Source organism: Eulemur rufifrons, chromosome 30 (genome assembly GCF_041146395.1).
Source record: "Eulemur rufifrons isolate Redbay chromosome 30, OSU_ERuf_1, whole genome shotgun sequence".
Taxonomy (NCBI): domain Eukaryota; kingdom Metazoa; phylum Chordata; class Mammalia; order Primates; family Lemuridae; genus Eulemur; species Eulemur rufifrons.
In genome coordinates this window covers 11,972,566-11,988,516 of record NC_091012.1, presented here as the reverse complement: position 1 = coordinate 11,988,516, position 15,951 = coordinate 11,972,566, and the positions used below count along the sequence as shown (strand labels likewise).

The following is a 15,951-nucleotide window of genomic DNA, read 5'->3' as shown; positions in this document are numbered from 1 at the left end:
CATAATTCCATATTTGCCTCCCATGATTCCACTGGAATCCTTTTCAATACTAATATTTCATGACCCTTGCCCTGTCCATCACTGCCCAGGTCATCTCCACTTACATTTTTTTAAATTTTTTTGAGACAGAGTCTTGCTTTATTGCCCGGGCTAGAATCAGTGCTGTGGTGTCAGCCTAGCTCACAGCAACCTCAAATTCCTGGGCTCAAGCAATCCTCCTGCCTCAGCCTCCCCAGGAGCAGGGACTACAGGTGAAAGCCACCACACTCAGCTAATTTTTTGTTTCTATTTTTAGTTGCCTGGCTAATTTTTTTCTAATTTTAGTAGAGACAGGGTCTCGCTCTTGCTCAGGCTGGCCTCGAACTCCTGACCTCAAGGAATCCTCCCACCTTGGCCTCCCAGAGTGCTAGGATTACAGGTGTTAGCCACGTGCCCAGACTCCATTTACTTATTTATTTGCCGTTTCCAGCAGATTATTACAAAATCCTTAAAAGCCTCTAGCATGGATTGATTCCGATTCTATTTTTTTGTTCTGTTTTGTTTTCCTAAAGCTCTGCTTGTCATAATGTTTCTTAGTTCATGCTTTTACCTGCATAAAGTTTAAGATTCCTCTGTCTGTAAAATGGTTTTTCTTAGTCATGACCATTCTTTTCATTACATTTTCTTTTTCCTAAAGGTATCATCTATATATCATATTAATATTAATATAATAGATTTTTGGCACTACTGATCATACCACTTTTGAAAGACCTCTTACCAGTTAAATCCCATGAGTGACATAAATGTTTATATCCCCCACCTTATCCAACCTTTTTCCTCTTCAGCATCTTCTCACATTAACCACCATCTCCCTCAGGAAAGTCACTTTTCTTATGAGCTTTCTAGATCATCTCTGAAAATGCATGTGTTCCACAAGGCTGTATGTGTGAGTAGACAGCCCAAGTTGTTTATAAGTTACATTTCACGAGATTGGAATATTTTTTGTCTTGCAAAATCTATATGCAATATATTTTTCTGTCCCTAATTCTCATTCTTCTCTATACAAACCTGAAGTCCTCACCTGAGTACACTCCTCATTCTCAGAATAAACCTAAACTGGTCTCTGACTGTGCCACTTTCCTTCTTTGCCTGTAATATCATGCTCTTCCCTTACCATCTATCTAGTCGTTAAATCAAACTCAAATACCGCTTTTGCTTTGAACCTTCCTAATAATTTCAGATTTATTCTTCTACCTACATTTTGTTTAAAATTTAAATTTTATATTGAATTATAGGAATGTTGCATGTGTTTGTCACCCACACATTTGTGTAAATTCTTTGAATTTTTTACTGTATTTTTTTAACTTTTAGTACCAAGTACATGTCTATACATGTGACAGTTAATAAAGAAATGCATTTTAATGTAACTGATTGGCCACTAAAATTCTTCCTTATCCTACTTATTTACAAATGACTAGGTCCAAAATAAGGTATGTTCTTTCCCAATCTCCATAAATCAATATATTGAATGTAGGTTTGAAATAATAAAACTCATATCCCTTGTGAGAAGTACAGGCTAAAGTCTTAGTTTTTCAAAAGATATTTACTGATTACACACAACCATCTAAAAGCTGTTCTGACAGTGAGGTTTTAGTGGAAGAAGGAAATTATTACTGTTTTTAATTGCCTGTTTTCTGTGAAGGGGAAAATACTACAATATATAAGAACACAAATAAATGTGAAAATTTTGGTTAGTAATGGGTGACAAGAAAAGCAAATATTTTTAAAACCCTGCAAGCCTTTCACTCTATCAAAAATATTACATGGAAAGGTCAGATATGTCTTTAAAACCTGGATGGTAGCATAAAGCTGTGGAGACATTTCCTTTTTTTACACTGAACTACCTACCACTTTTTTGTTTCACTAATAGAACTTAGTAAATTGTCCACTAGCTAGTTTGAATTAATTAAACATACTTGAGGTATTTTTTTGTTTATATGAGCAAGTTACAACTTGGAATTGCATTTTTAATGTATTTGACTTTGTTTTCCATGTATCATTCTTACAGGGAAACTCTAGCTTACAAAGCAACAGACTGAAGTCATATGTAAAAACCAATTTGCAAATTACCATCCAATTCTTACATAGGACCTCCAATAATTTTGACAAATAAAAATATAACTACTTTATGCACATGTATGTTTTTTAATAAAAATATACTGACTTTTGAAAATTTTTTTAAATTTTGACCATGATAAGTTTAGAGAGACTTATGGAACTTAAACCATCTTAGGTGTAAAGCACAGTGATTGTCTTCAGTGTATTCTTCAGGCTGCAGCCTGAATATATTTATTGAAAATTTCCTAGTACAAGCAGTAAGGAGGAGTTACAAATAAAACAAAGATTAAATAGAAATGAAGGAAAGATAGCAATAAGGAGAGGATAGCATATTCCTGAATGCCACAAATATTCGAAGGGATTTTTAAAAAAGTTTTCCTCTGTAACTGGTAAGAGTGGAAGGTTTACACTTTTCTTGTTGTTGTTATTGGTATTTGTAAATAAGAAAATATTCAATATTCTTTAGAAAAATTAAAAAGCATTATTTTAGTTGTGAGATTAAAGATTGTAACAATTTTCTAAATTAGATTTGCCACATTAAAAATATTAACCATTGTTATCCATAAACCTTTGAGAAATATTTAGGTACACTCCATTACATACTCACATTCAAAATGTGCGTGAAAAAGTTGTACACTATTATTCTCAAATATTTATAAATTGTACACACTTTCATGCCCACACACCCACATTATGCACTTTTAGTATAAAAATATTAGAATGATTTGAAAAGACAAAAGGATAGTGATCAAAACTAAAAAGTGAAATTGATTCATTACATTTCAATAAATTTTTATAAAATATAAAAATATTTTTATTTATTATATCTGTATCTACCTACAAACTGTTTTTCAATTTTTTTTTTTTTGCTTTAATATTGGTGTTCTTGTGTTTCTGGAACTTCTACATACATAGTTTTGTGTGTTTTTCAAGTTGAAGTTAAGTAAAGTTTTCTTTAAAATATAAGAATTGTTAATCAGTAGAGGCAGCATAAAACAATCATCAGCCATGATTTATTTTTATATAAAAATAAAAGTATGATAAGAATTCTTCCTACTTGCTATTTGCTTGAAAGAATTAACTATTTCCTTACTAGTTTGACCTAATCCCTTAAGGAAATTTTTTAATTGTTTTTAATTGTTTCACAGAATAAAATAAGTCTGTGACATTGCATTGAGACTCTAACCACAAAGTATTTACTGGTGAGTAATGTATGTTCTTAACCTGGGGAAGAGAACAAAGTTTCTCTTCGCAGCTTCTCCAAGTGAAGGTCTGATTAATGGTTTAAACAAATTTTCTACGTAGCCATTTTTAAGAATGTCTTCAGATGAAAAACATACCATTCTTATGTTGTCTTAAAAGATCAATTATATTGTGCTTTATACAAAACGTGGCATGTCCATGCCATCACCTGCAAAGCCTCTGGGAACAAAGCCTTGAACATCCAGTGACAGGAATATGCCCAAGGATCACTTCAGACAGAAAAATGTTTGTCAGAGTACAGGTGATAGGGGACCCAATTAAAACACAAGTAGGGTTGAACACACAGAAATACATTTACCTTTGCATGAGCGTAAATGATTCATTTTGAGTCAATTTTGTACAGGTTTGTGCTAGGAGTCCAGCTTCATTCTTTCTGCATGGTTGATATCCAGTTTTTCTAGCACTATTTGTTGACAACTCTTCCCCTCTCCCACTGAAATGCATCTACACCCTTGTTCACAATCAATTGTTAGCTCAGGCTCCCTAGGGGACCCGCTGTGACCCTTGCACTGGTGGCAGGATGTTGCTGCTGCCTCTTTGCGCCGCAGTGGACTCACATAGCTAGTGTCCAGACGGAATATAGTGAAAAATCCAAAAGGACAAAATTATAAAACCTGCCAAATACCTCTCCGAATTGGAAAAGAGCCTCTTGCTTGCTTTAGTAGAAAATTCCGAATATGTGCTGGAACGTAAGTAAAGTGATGCGATATAGGAAATACTGCCCTCAAGCGACACACCTGGCCAGCGCTTGCCACGCATGCAACTCTTAGCTGAATGCAAGGAGCGTGCCATGGCGGTTTTCCACACAGCTGAAGTGCTGGAGAACTTCAAGCCTGGCACCCAAACAATTACAGGCTGTGAAAGGAAACAGAAAGTGAAGCACAGTGTCAGCCCACTTCTGAGTACCCACATCCTGGGGAAGGAGAAGATTGCCAACAGGATGCCCTTGAGCAGCTCTACTTCCTGCAGAGTCAGGGATGGGGGGAGGAAGAGGCCGAATACCGCCCCATGCTGCAGCCCAGAATCATTTGCTGCTTCTTATAGAGAACTGTGCAACGACGAGAAAGAGTTCCTTGCTTCCCAGTATGTGAGGGGACTGCTCCACCTGTCATTCAGCTGTCAGAATAACTTCCAATAAAAACTACAGGAGCAAAATCTCCCAGGAAGGTGCCTTTAAAAAGATGCGTGAGGAAGAACCCCATCAACCAATTTCCATCTTACAACTGATACAAATGAATGAGGTGCAGGTGGCCAAAATACAGCAGGTAGAGCCAGAGTGTGAGATGGCAGGGGAGGCACACAGGATAAAAAATAGAAGTTCTCAATAAAAAGATGCATTGGGAAAGGAAACGATGAACTTTTACAGGGGAATGATAGCCTGTTTCCTCATTTAACCAGCCCTTTCCCAATTCACTCTAAGACTTTGGAGGTGCCTCTTTTCTAAGTAACCTGTTGGCAAAGAAACTCTGGAACATGAACTAGCAGTCAGTAACCTGGAACAGAGCTACAGCCAGGCAAATTAGAGTGGTGTAGTCTCTTATTTAAGAATACATTCACGTAAACACCTGCACCCTATGTACCCCTTAAATGGTAAAGAAGCTCTTAGTCTTCTGAAAACTATCACCGAGCATTATTATTCTGAAAGTAATGTTTCTTAATTAGAATTCGTACAGGAACCACGGGTATTTTTGTATTTTTTAAATCAAATGCAAGTGTGACTATAAAAAAAATCAACTGACAATAATTATATGGGTTTATTTGTGGACTCTCAGTTGTATTCCATATATTTACTTTTCTACCCATTTGCCATTACCACAGTTTTGATTCTGCAGTTTTGTAATATATTTTAAAACTGGAAAGTGTGAGTTCTCATACATTTTTCTATTTTTCGTGGTTTTTTTTTTTTTGGCTATTAGGTGGACAATTCCATATGTATTTGAGAATATACTTTCCCACTTCTGAAAAGACAGGCACTTTTTAAAATAGGGAATACATTGACTATATAGATCACTTTGTGGAGTATTGCCATCTTAACAATATGAATTTTTTAATCCATGAACACTGGGTGCAATTTCATTTATTAGGCTATTCTTTAAGTTTTAGAAATATTTGTAATTTTCAGCATTCAATTATTTCACCTCCTTGATTAAAATTATTCCTTAGTTCAAGAGTATTTTCTATTCTGTGGAATTGTTTTCTTAATTTTTGCTTCAGGTTGATTATTGCTGGTATATGGAAACATCATGGATCTTTGTATGTTAATTTTGAGTCCTACAATTCTATTTAATTGTTCATTAGCTCTGATAAATTTTTAGGGATTATTTGAGTTTTTCTAAAGCCAGTATCATGCCATATGTAAATATCAAGAATTTAACTTTTTCTTTCTCAATTTGAATGGGTTTTATTATTTTTCCTGCCTAATTTACCTGATTATGTCTTCTAGTGCAATGTTGAATAAAGTGGAGAAAAGTGAGCATCCTTCTCTTGTTCCCAATCTTAGCTGGTGTGGAGAAATTTTAGCCTTTACCCATTGACTTGTTAATTTTTTTTAATAAATGCTCTTTTTCCAATTTCTAGTTTGTTGACTGCTTTGATCAAAAATGGTTTTTTTTTGTATACCATGGAGTACTACTCAGTGATAAGAAACAATGGTGATATAGCACTTCTTGTATTTTCCTGGATAGAGTTGGAACTCATTCTACTAAGTGAAGTATTCCAAGAATGGAGAAATAAGCATCACATGTACTCACCATCATCAGCTCTGCACTGATCATCACCTAAGCACACATTCAGGAATAACATCGATCCGGTGTCAGGCAGATGTGGGTGGGGGAGTGAATGGATGTATACAAACATAATAAGTGCGATGCACACTGTCTAGGGGATGGACACGTTTGAAGCTCTGACTCGGGGAGGGGGGGAGGCAAGGGCAATATACATAACCTAAACTTTTCTACCCCCACAATATGCTGAAGTAATAATAATAATAAATGTGTATACACACACACACATATACATACACACACCTCTTCATATAACAGAATGGATTCAAAGTAGATTTGCCAGGTGTCAATAAAAAAAAAGAAAAAGGTGTGTTTTTTTTGTTTTTCTTTTTAATTTTTAGAGAGAAGTTCTCACTATGTTGCCCTGGCTGGAGTGCAATGGCTTCACAGGCACAAGGTAGAGAGCACTGCAGCCTTCAACTCCCCTAGACCCAAGTAATCCTCCTGTCTCAGCCACCTGGGTAGCAGGGACTAAAGGTATGTGCAACCATACTTGCTAAGAGATTTTGTTGTTATTTAAATGTTTTTTCTGCATTTGCTGATTTGCTGTGTGTGTTTTCCTCCTCAGTTCTACTATTGTGTTATTAAATTAATTGATTTTCTTATATTGAATTAATCTTGCATTCCTGAAATAATTCCACTTGCTTTTTGTGTATTATCCTTTAAATATACTGTTTGATTCAATTAGCTAGTATTTTGTTCAGGCTCTTTTGCATCTATGACCGTAAGGAATATTGATCTCTAATTTTCTTTTGGTGTCTTTATCTGTATTTTAGATCAGGGTAATTCTGGCTCCACAGAATATATTTGGAAGTGACCTTACCTCTTCTATTTTTTGTAAGAGTCTGAGGAGGATTTTAAAAAATTCTGAAATATTTGGTAGACTTAACCAGGAAAGCCATCTAGTACTGTTTTTCTTTGTTGGGAGTTGCTTTAATATATTTGATTGATTTCTTTTTCTGATTTAGCCTCTTTATATTTTATAGGTTTGTTCCTATTTTCTGTTTCCTCATCAGTCACTTTCAGTAATGTATGTGTTTATAGAAGTTTGTTCATTTCATTCAGGTTATCTCTTTGTGCAATGGCTGATATCATTCTTCTATAATCCATTTGATTTCTGTAAGGTATTTATTAGTGTCTCCACTTTCATTTATAATTGTAAATATTCATATCCTCTCATATATTCTTGGTCAGTGTACCTACATATTTATCAATTTTCTTAATCCTATGGGAGAACTAACTTTTAGTTTTGTTCATTTTCTCTAATGTTTTTCTCCTCTCAATTTTATTTGTCTTCACTGTAATATTTATTAGTCCTTTGTTCTATTAGGCTTGGGTTTCATTTGACTTTATTTTTCTAAGTCCTTCTATTGTAATATAGGTTTATTTAAGACATTTGTTCTTGTTTCATATAGGCATTCACTGCTTTAACCATCCCTCTAAGCACTGCAGTCACTGAATATATGTTCTGTTATATTGTGTTTTCATTTTTATGTCCCTCTCAGTATTTTCCAATTTCTTTTGTATTATCTTCTTTGTTTCATTGATTGCTTATGACTGTGCTGTTTAATTTCCTATTTACGAAGTTTGCATTTTTCCTTTTGTTTTTGATGACTGGCTTCATTCTATTGTGATCAGAGAAGATACTTGTTATAACTTCCATCTTTTTACATTTCTTATCACTTATTTTCTGCTTAATATGTGGTCTAACCTGGAGAATTTTCCATCTGGGCTTGATAGAAATGTGCATTATGCTCTGTGGAGGAATTTCTTTATGTCTGCTCTATTTGGCTGGTTTATAGCACTTTTCAAATCTTCCTTTCCTTACCGATCTTCTGTCCAGATCATCTATCCATTAAAGAAAATGGGGTATTAAAGTTTCCAACCTGTATTGTAGAATGATTTCTCCTCTCCATTTTGTCAATACTTGTCTCATATATTTTGGCGTTCTGTTGCCTGGTGCATAAATGTTTGTAATTGTATCTTTTTGATGAATCAATTGTTTTTTCAATAAATAATGGCCTGTATCTTTTATAAAATGTTTTGGGTTAGAGTTTATTTTGTCTGATTATAACATAGACACCTAATGTTGCATGGAATATGTTTTTCTATCCTTTCACTTTCAACATATATACATATATATATCTTTGAATATAAAATATAGCTTTTGTAGATAACACATACTTGGATCATTTTGTTGCTTGTTGTTTAAAATGTATTCCTCCAGTTTCTTCCTTTCATTGTAGACTTTCATACGTTTACACTTAATTAATTACTGATAAGGGGGAACTTATCTATGCTATTTTACTATTTGTTTCCTGTGCACCTCTTACCTTTTTTTTCTTTATTCCCTCCATCAATTCCTTCTTTGCATTCAATAAAGTTTTGTAGGGTACTATTTTGATTTCCTTCTCATTGGCTTTTATTTGTATTCTGTTGAAATTTCTTAGTGGTTTATATGTGCTTGAATTTAACATTATCAATTTATTAACTCAAGTTTGAGGCCACTAGCCGTTTCTAATTGGCTTGCTCCCTGGCAAACTGGAGGCCTCTGCTCTGGCTCGTAGCTCCCAGTGAGTGGCGGTGGACTCCCACTCAGGCCGATGGCAGTGGCTTCAGCAGCGCCCCCTCATGGGCGGCGGGGCCAGGGGTGGTGGTCCTGGCCAGGCTGCGGGGAAGTGGCGCAGCTGGAGGGCTGCCAATTCGAGTACCTAATTACCAAGCACTCGGTGACCATCAAGTGCATCTCGTCGCAGGGCTCAGTGGATGTGAGCATGGGCCACTCGAGCTTCATCTCCCAGTGCCACCTCGAGATCTTTATGACCCCGAGCGGCAGCGCTGGCCATGACTGGACAGCCCTGGACCCACCACCTGCACAGCCCAGGTGTAAAGTGGCGATTTCCAGTTGCATTGCCTTGGCCAGAGCAGTGTGTTTGTGGACAGATGTTCCAGAGGCACCGGGTGCCGCTGCTGCAGCTACCAAGCTTCATGCACCAGGTTTCCAAGCACAAACTTCAAACCAACTTTCCCTTCCCTATCCAGCCAGAAGAGGAAGAAGCAAGAAGCGCCTGAGTCCCCAGCGAAGGCTGTGCAGCCGCACCTCTCGCCTCTGACCATCAACATTCAAAACACCATGGCCCACTTCATCATCTCCCTTCCCTCCCCAGCAGGAACTATCAGTGCTGCCAACTCCTGCCCATCCAGCCCCCAGGAAGTGGAGTCTTCAGGTTTCAAAATGGGGCCACTGATGCCATCCGACCTCAATTTAGTGGCTGAAAACTTGCACCCAGAAAATGAAAAGGAAGTTTCTGGTGGAGGAAGCACAAAGGATGATTCAAAGCCACCTTATTCCTATGCACAATAGTATAAGCAATTACAATGGCTCCTGGTAAATAATTCATCCTAAATGGAATTTATATGGACATCATTAAAAATTATCCATACTACAAGACTGACAAGGAGTGGCAGAATTCAGTTCCCGACAATCTCTGTCTGAATTGTTATTTCATCCAAGTACCACATTCCCAGGAAGAACCAGGCAAAGGCTCATTCTGGAAGGTAGAGATCCTGCCTCTGAAAGCAAATTAACAGAGTAGGCTTTTAGCCTAGGAGTGTACCTTGCTTTAGAACCTCTCTGTGACCACTCTCTTCCAGGAGCCTCTCCCAGTTACACTGGAGTAGTGTCTGCTCACTGCAGTGGCCCCAGAGCCCTGAGAGCCTGTGGAGGGAAGCCTTGCTGGCCCATCGGGAGCCTGAGCCTGGCAACTCACACCCCACACTTGCCATCATGCAAGAAGCCTGGGTTGCCCAAAGCTCACCAGAGTCACCTCTGTCCAGCCAGCTGGTCTTAATCACCATTCAGTGGCAGCTACTACAGGTGGCTAAGCCTGCTGCCTACTCTGCTGCCACCCTAGTGACCACTGCAAGGTGGTGACCTAGTGACCTTCCAGCCACCCTTTGTGCAGACAGTTCACGTCCTCCACCAGATACCAGCAGTGTCAGTAACCAGCATGGCTGGACTGGCCCCAGTGAACACCTACACTATCTCAGGACAAGCTGTAGTCACTCAGGCAGCTGTGTTGGCCTTTGCTAGTGCCCAGCTGCAAGAGAATAGAAATCACAGGGAAGTAAAAGTAGAACCTGTTGCTGCAATTAGCCATGGCACATTAGGTGCTGCCAGCCAGATCATTCAGATGTCACAGACCACCTCTGTCCAGATGGTCACTGTAGGAGTGTTATAGCAAGTGTTACAGTGTGTGGTTCCAAGGACAAACCAAGCAGCACACAGGGAGTCAGAGAATCAAGGTTTATTTGCTTGCGGGCTCAGAGTGGACTTACCACCAAATTATGAGCCCGTCTACTGGGTTTTTTCCACTCTTATTAGGTTGGGGTGGTCCAAGGGGTGGGGTCTCAGGAGGCTGATGCAATAGGTAAGCGTGATTACAGAAGCCAGGTAATAGGTTAGTGTTAGATTGATGAGGATCTTCGTTATTAGTACAACAGACACCTCTAGGTCAACACTAGCTACCAGTAAAAAGTGTAACGCAAAACAGGACTCTTGTGGTACCAATCCCCACTGCGGTCCACTGCCAGGTGAACAATGCCGCGAGGAGTCCTTCACACGTGCTGGAGACCCCCGCATCAGCATCTGCCAGGACAGCAACCAGCCTGGGCAGCCAGGGCTGAAGCGAATCAAAACAGAAGACGGCCAGAGCGTCGTCATCACCCTGAGTGTTGACACGTCACGGGCAGCTATGAGGAAAAGGGTGTCTAAAACTAGCGACTGGGAAAGTTTTTCTTCCTTTAAAATATCAATGTTGTGGTGCCAAAAGGGGACATTGCCTCTCACCAATACTAGGAGTGCGCTCTCTCTCAGTGGTAAAGGCCCTGCGTTTGGACTTCACCTCTCAGTACTGAAAATACAAAACCCAGGTGGCCTGAAAACTCCTTAATTTACAGGCAGAAGTCACACTTGAACAAAAACCACATACAACAAAACCGGTACTTGAGACAGTGTCTCTCCTGCTGAGCGCTCCCTGGGCTGCTGCCTTCGGTGAAGCTTTAACTACCAGTGAAAAACCATGGCCCTTCCTGGAGGACCAGGCATCTCCGTGTGAGGATGGTGCAGCGTGGTCAGCGGTCAGGGGCAGGTGCCAGCAGACCTCCAGGGACTCGGCCGCCTGCAGAGACCAGGCAGGACCACCCTCCCATCCGCCCCTCACAATGGTCCTCACAGTACTCACCGCTGGTACTGGAAGGCAAGACGGTATTTTGTTGTTCACATGTGTAATTATATTCCGAAGTGCACTTTCTTTACACAATAATGAGGTTTGTGACATTTCATATCACTGCATTTCTACTCTGGAAATTTTGTAAATCATACAGGACCTTCATGTGGATTTCATTTGGGGAAAAGAAACAAAGTAGTTTTGTGTTTTTGTTGTTTTCAGCCTTTGGAATTATTTATTTACCTTGTTCAGGTGGAGCTAGTTTATGACACTTGCAGATTTTCCATGTTAGAGCAGTTGCTTGATGAATTTAATCCACCTCCATTTCAGTGCGTAGGACAGAAGACTAATGCTGAGGCTGCATGTGACCGTGAGAATTCAGGGACAAGCTGGTGCTGGGAAAGAACTGCCCGGTCTCATCCGAGCTGCACTTAACTGTTCTCTTTCTTGCTGTTTTTTGTTGTTTGTTTCTTTGTGTTAACTTTGTCCCTGGCAAAATTTTCCATTCTAAGTAAAACCAGTCTCCTAAGTATTGTGTATTTAAAACAACAGAGCCATTACCACTACATTTTGGGGGAAACTCAGTCTCTTATCACAAGCATTTTCAAACAAAGATCACAGATTTCTCCATAGTGTGTTATTGCAGGTTTAGTCGCCAGCTCAAGGCATCATCTGACCAACTGTCTTCTCAGTTATATTGCACTTGTCCCCACTCCAGGCGGGAGCAGCCATGCCAATGGAGCGGGAGCTGAATGTTAATTCTAGGGTCTAAGCAAGCACCCAAATCAGGAAACATTTAGGTTGTTTTCTGATTTGCAGTAAGAAACTTCCCTGACCTTTCAGAACTGAATTCAAAACTAAGGCTGACTTATCTCCTACCAAAATTGAAAAGGAGAGGAAAGGAAACAAGTGAGAGAATGAGAAGTTCCAACCTCCTCCCACCCCTAGCCTCAGCCCAGACTCCAGAGGAACAAAACGTTCTCCTTTCCAGACCTTTCCAGAGTGTTCTAGGGATTAGTACAGAGCATCAGTGCAAATAGAAAGAGGATGTTAGCGTTATTTTGAATTTTTGGTGTCATTATCATAATGTTATTTATTTAAATGTAGTAATTTTGGTATTTAAATTTTTTAAAGAGAGGAAAAAAAATACTTGTATCTTCCTGGTGGAATGAAATAGCTCAGAATGGTAAATTTAGGCAATTTTAGGAATGTTTATTAGTTACATAAAGACAAAATGTGATTTAAAATATCTAGATTGATTAGATACCAACTTAGCATTGGTAGCATGCAAAAGCTCTGCTTCTTACAGATCCACCTTAGGTTATTGTTGCACAAGTGACATTGTCATTCACGGTGTGCCTATTAACATGAATTTATAAATATTCATGTTTGTCTTTTAAATAATATAGGAAATGAAAAAAAAGACTAGTTATAAGCCAAAATTCAATAGTATAGGCTATTATATTTACCTTGCAGTTTATTTCTCTGTTCGTCATATTACTTTGAGTTTCTGTGTAGTGTCCTTTCATTTCTGGCCAGAGGACTCCCTTCAGCATTCCTTGTAGGGCAGGTCTACTAGCAAACAACCTCCTAAGTTTTATCCATCTTTGAATATCTCAATAGCTTTTTTTCATTTATGAAAAAGGAAAGCTTTATTGGATATAAAATTCTATATTGATATATATTTTTTTCTTTCAGCACTTTACAAATGATATTCACTCCCTTCAGACCTTGTTTCTGATGAAAAATATGCTGTTAATCTCATTGAGAATAATTTGTATAGGATGATTCTCTTCTGTCTAGCTGCTTTCAAAATTCTGACTTTCTACAATTTGATGATCATGTGCGTTGGTATGAATATGTGTTTATTCTCTTGGAGTTTCTTGAACTACTTTATGTACATATTTTCTTATTTAAAATATGATATTGTCTGTAATATATTAACAGCCTTAAAACAATTAGCTTAAGTTCAAAGAAATTTGGCATTTCTAGTATTTTTGTTACTGATTTTCTAAGTAAATTATATTTAGGTAAAGAAAGTACACTCTAATCAATTTAAATCATTTGGAATTTTTTAAGGCTTACTCTGCCATTCATCATATGCTCAATTTTGGTGAAATTTCCATGTACATTCAAAAAGATTGGATTGTTCAAGGGTGCAATAAAAATATATATAATATATATTTATGTTTTATATTGATTAAATGTATTTAATATATTAAAGTATACATGTATTTATGATAATATATTAAATATATTTTAATGTCTATTTAACAAGTATTTAATATACTTGTAGAAGTACTAATAAAAAATCTTCCATCACAGAAAATCCCAGAACCTAATGGCTTCACTGCTGAATTATACAAAAGATTTTTAAAAATTAATACAATCCTATTGTAATTATTTCAAAAAATCAAGGAAGAAGAATACATTCAAACTCATCCTATGAAGCCAGTATTACCTGATACCAAAATTAGACAAAGACACCACAACAACAATGACAGGCCAATGTCTCTGATAAACATAGGTGCATTATTCTCAACAAAATATTAGCAAACTGAATTCAACACACGGAAAAGGTCATTCATCATGATCATGTTGAAAACAGCCCAGAGATGTATTTTTTTTCACTGAAGCTAACTCTCCTATCAATGCAGTCAATTCCATCCCACTTCTGCAGATCACTGTTCCAACAATTACCTCTCTTTGAACACTTTCCCCCTCTCTGCCAGAGATTTTCCCCAAGATGAATGTGTCCCCTTTGTTCCCATCCCATTCCCCACAACTCCCGAGATGTTCCACTCATTTGCTCACAGAATCATGCTCTGGTTCCAGCTTCTCATCTCCTGTCTCTTCTTAATCCACTCCATCTGCCCCCTGTCACTGTCACTCTCCTGAGACTCCTCTTGCCAAGGTCCCTCGTGTCTTCACACTTCTAAAGCAGAGCTCTTTTTCCAAACACACAACTCCCCACGTCTGCCCTAATAATGGAAAGGGCATTGCCATTGACTAGTTGCTGGGGCAAATACCTACATGAGTTACCCTGCTCCAACCTGTGAGCAATTCCTCCATCAGGAGTCTGTCCGCTTTTCATTCTGAGCCACCATTTATCACTGCTCAGTTTTATCACCAGACTTTCTTCCTAACCCTCTTCTCTGCCTACATTCTGACTCCCAACTATGGTCTACTCTCCCCTGAGCAGTCAGCATAACCTCTTAAATTAAGGCACTGCACTCCCCTGCTCAAGATCTACCAAAAGTTACCATCAAACTGGATTAAAAACCAAACTTCTTCCCATGCCCTGAAAGCCACAAGGCCCTGTGAGCTACGGCAGGGCTTCCCAACCTATAGTGAATTGTATAATTATTTCTTTATATATTACAATGTAATAATAACAGAAATAAAGTACACAATAAATGTAATGCATTTGAATCATCCCAATACCATCATGCCCCCACCCCCACAGTCCATGGAAAAATAGTCTTCCATGAAAATGGTCCCTGGTGCCAAAAAGTCTGGGGACCACTGAGCTACAGCCTTGCCCATGTAACCTCCTCTCCTCCTTCTTTCCCTGATTCCTCACTCTGACCCCACTGGCCACCTTGCTGTTTGTTCCTTCAACACATGAAACACATTCCTGTCTCAGAGTCTTGGCACTCTTTCCACCGGGTGTAATGCCGGAGCTCCTTACCTTCCTCACTTTGGTCAGGTCACTGTTCAAATGTGGCCTATCAGGAGAGGCTCTTTCTGATGATTTTACCTAAAATAGTGAGCACCTCCAATCACTGTATCTCGTTCTCTGCTTTGTCTTCTTGGTATTTCCCACCACCTGGGATATTTGTATACCTGAAAAAATACTTAATGTCTTCCTCACTAGATCATCAGCTCATAAAGGCAAGAACTTTGTTCCACCTGTGCTCTCCTCTATCCCATCACTTAGCAACTTCTTGGCAGCATTAGCATTATGACCATAGCCTCTCTTATCTTGTCGCCTTTTATCTTATGTCTCCTAGTTTTCCTCCTCCCATTCTACCTGCCCCTCTGGGGACTTGTTCTTAAATTATGATAGTCCTTACAGATCTATGCTCTGTCCTTTTATTCTATAGACTTTCTCTACATGTGAACAGCTACTCTTACTCTTCATTCCTTATCGCTAGCTCAGATTCCTTCTCCAGTCCCATATATCTAAATGGTGACTACACAGGACCCCTCTGCTATTTCATAGGCACATCAAGCTTCCCTTGTTTGCAATGAACTTCCCCGTCTCCCAACCCAGCTCTCCCTCCTGCATGGCTTATCTCTCCGCATGTGGAAGCATCACCCATGCTTCTCTCCAGCAGGTGCTAAGTGTCCCCAAATGGCTTGCAGCTTCACGAAAAGGCCTGTGTCTGATCCAGTGCCCACTGAGGGGTTTCTATTCAAGTGCACAGCAGAAGCCTCCTCTCCTAAACCCTTGCTGGATGCTACAGGAGTAGGTACTGACCTAAGTATTCTGTCCCTCTGGGTCATGCAGTTTGACTTCTCTTTACAGGTTTGCTGTCGGGAGCAGAAAAACAATCCCAAGTACTTGAATAGGATTT

The 15,951-nt window shown here is 38.8% G+C and overlaps 1 protein-coding gene and 1 pseudogene across 1 annotated transcript in view; one reads left to right on the top strand and one right to left on the bottom strand.

Moving 5' to 3' along the window:
* LOC138378441 (zinc finger protein 43-like) overlaps positions 1-4,152 on the bottom strand; it is a 29,125-nt gene extending 24,973 nt beyond the window's left edge. The window contains exon 1 of the mRNA XM_069463776.1: positions 3,986-4,152. Coding sequence (XP_069319877.1) covers positions 3,986-4,152 — 167 coding nt within the window. The remainder of the gene's footprint in view (positions 1-3,985) is intronic.
* Positions 4,153-8,746: 4,594 nt separating this feature from the next.
* LOC138378440 (forkhead box protein K2-like) lies at positions 8,747-12,143 on the top strand (annotated as a pseudogene).
* The last annotated feature ends 3,808 nt before the right edge of the window (positions 12,144-15,951 follow it).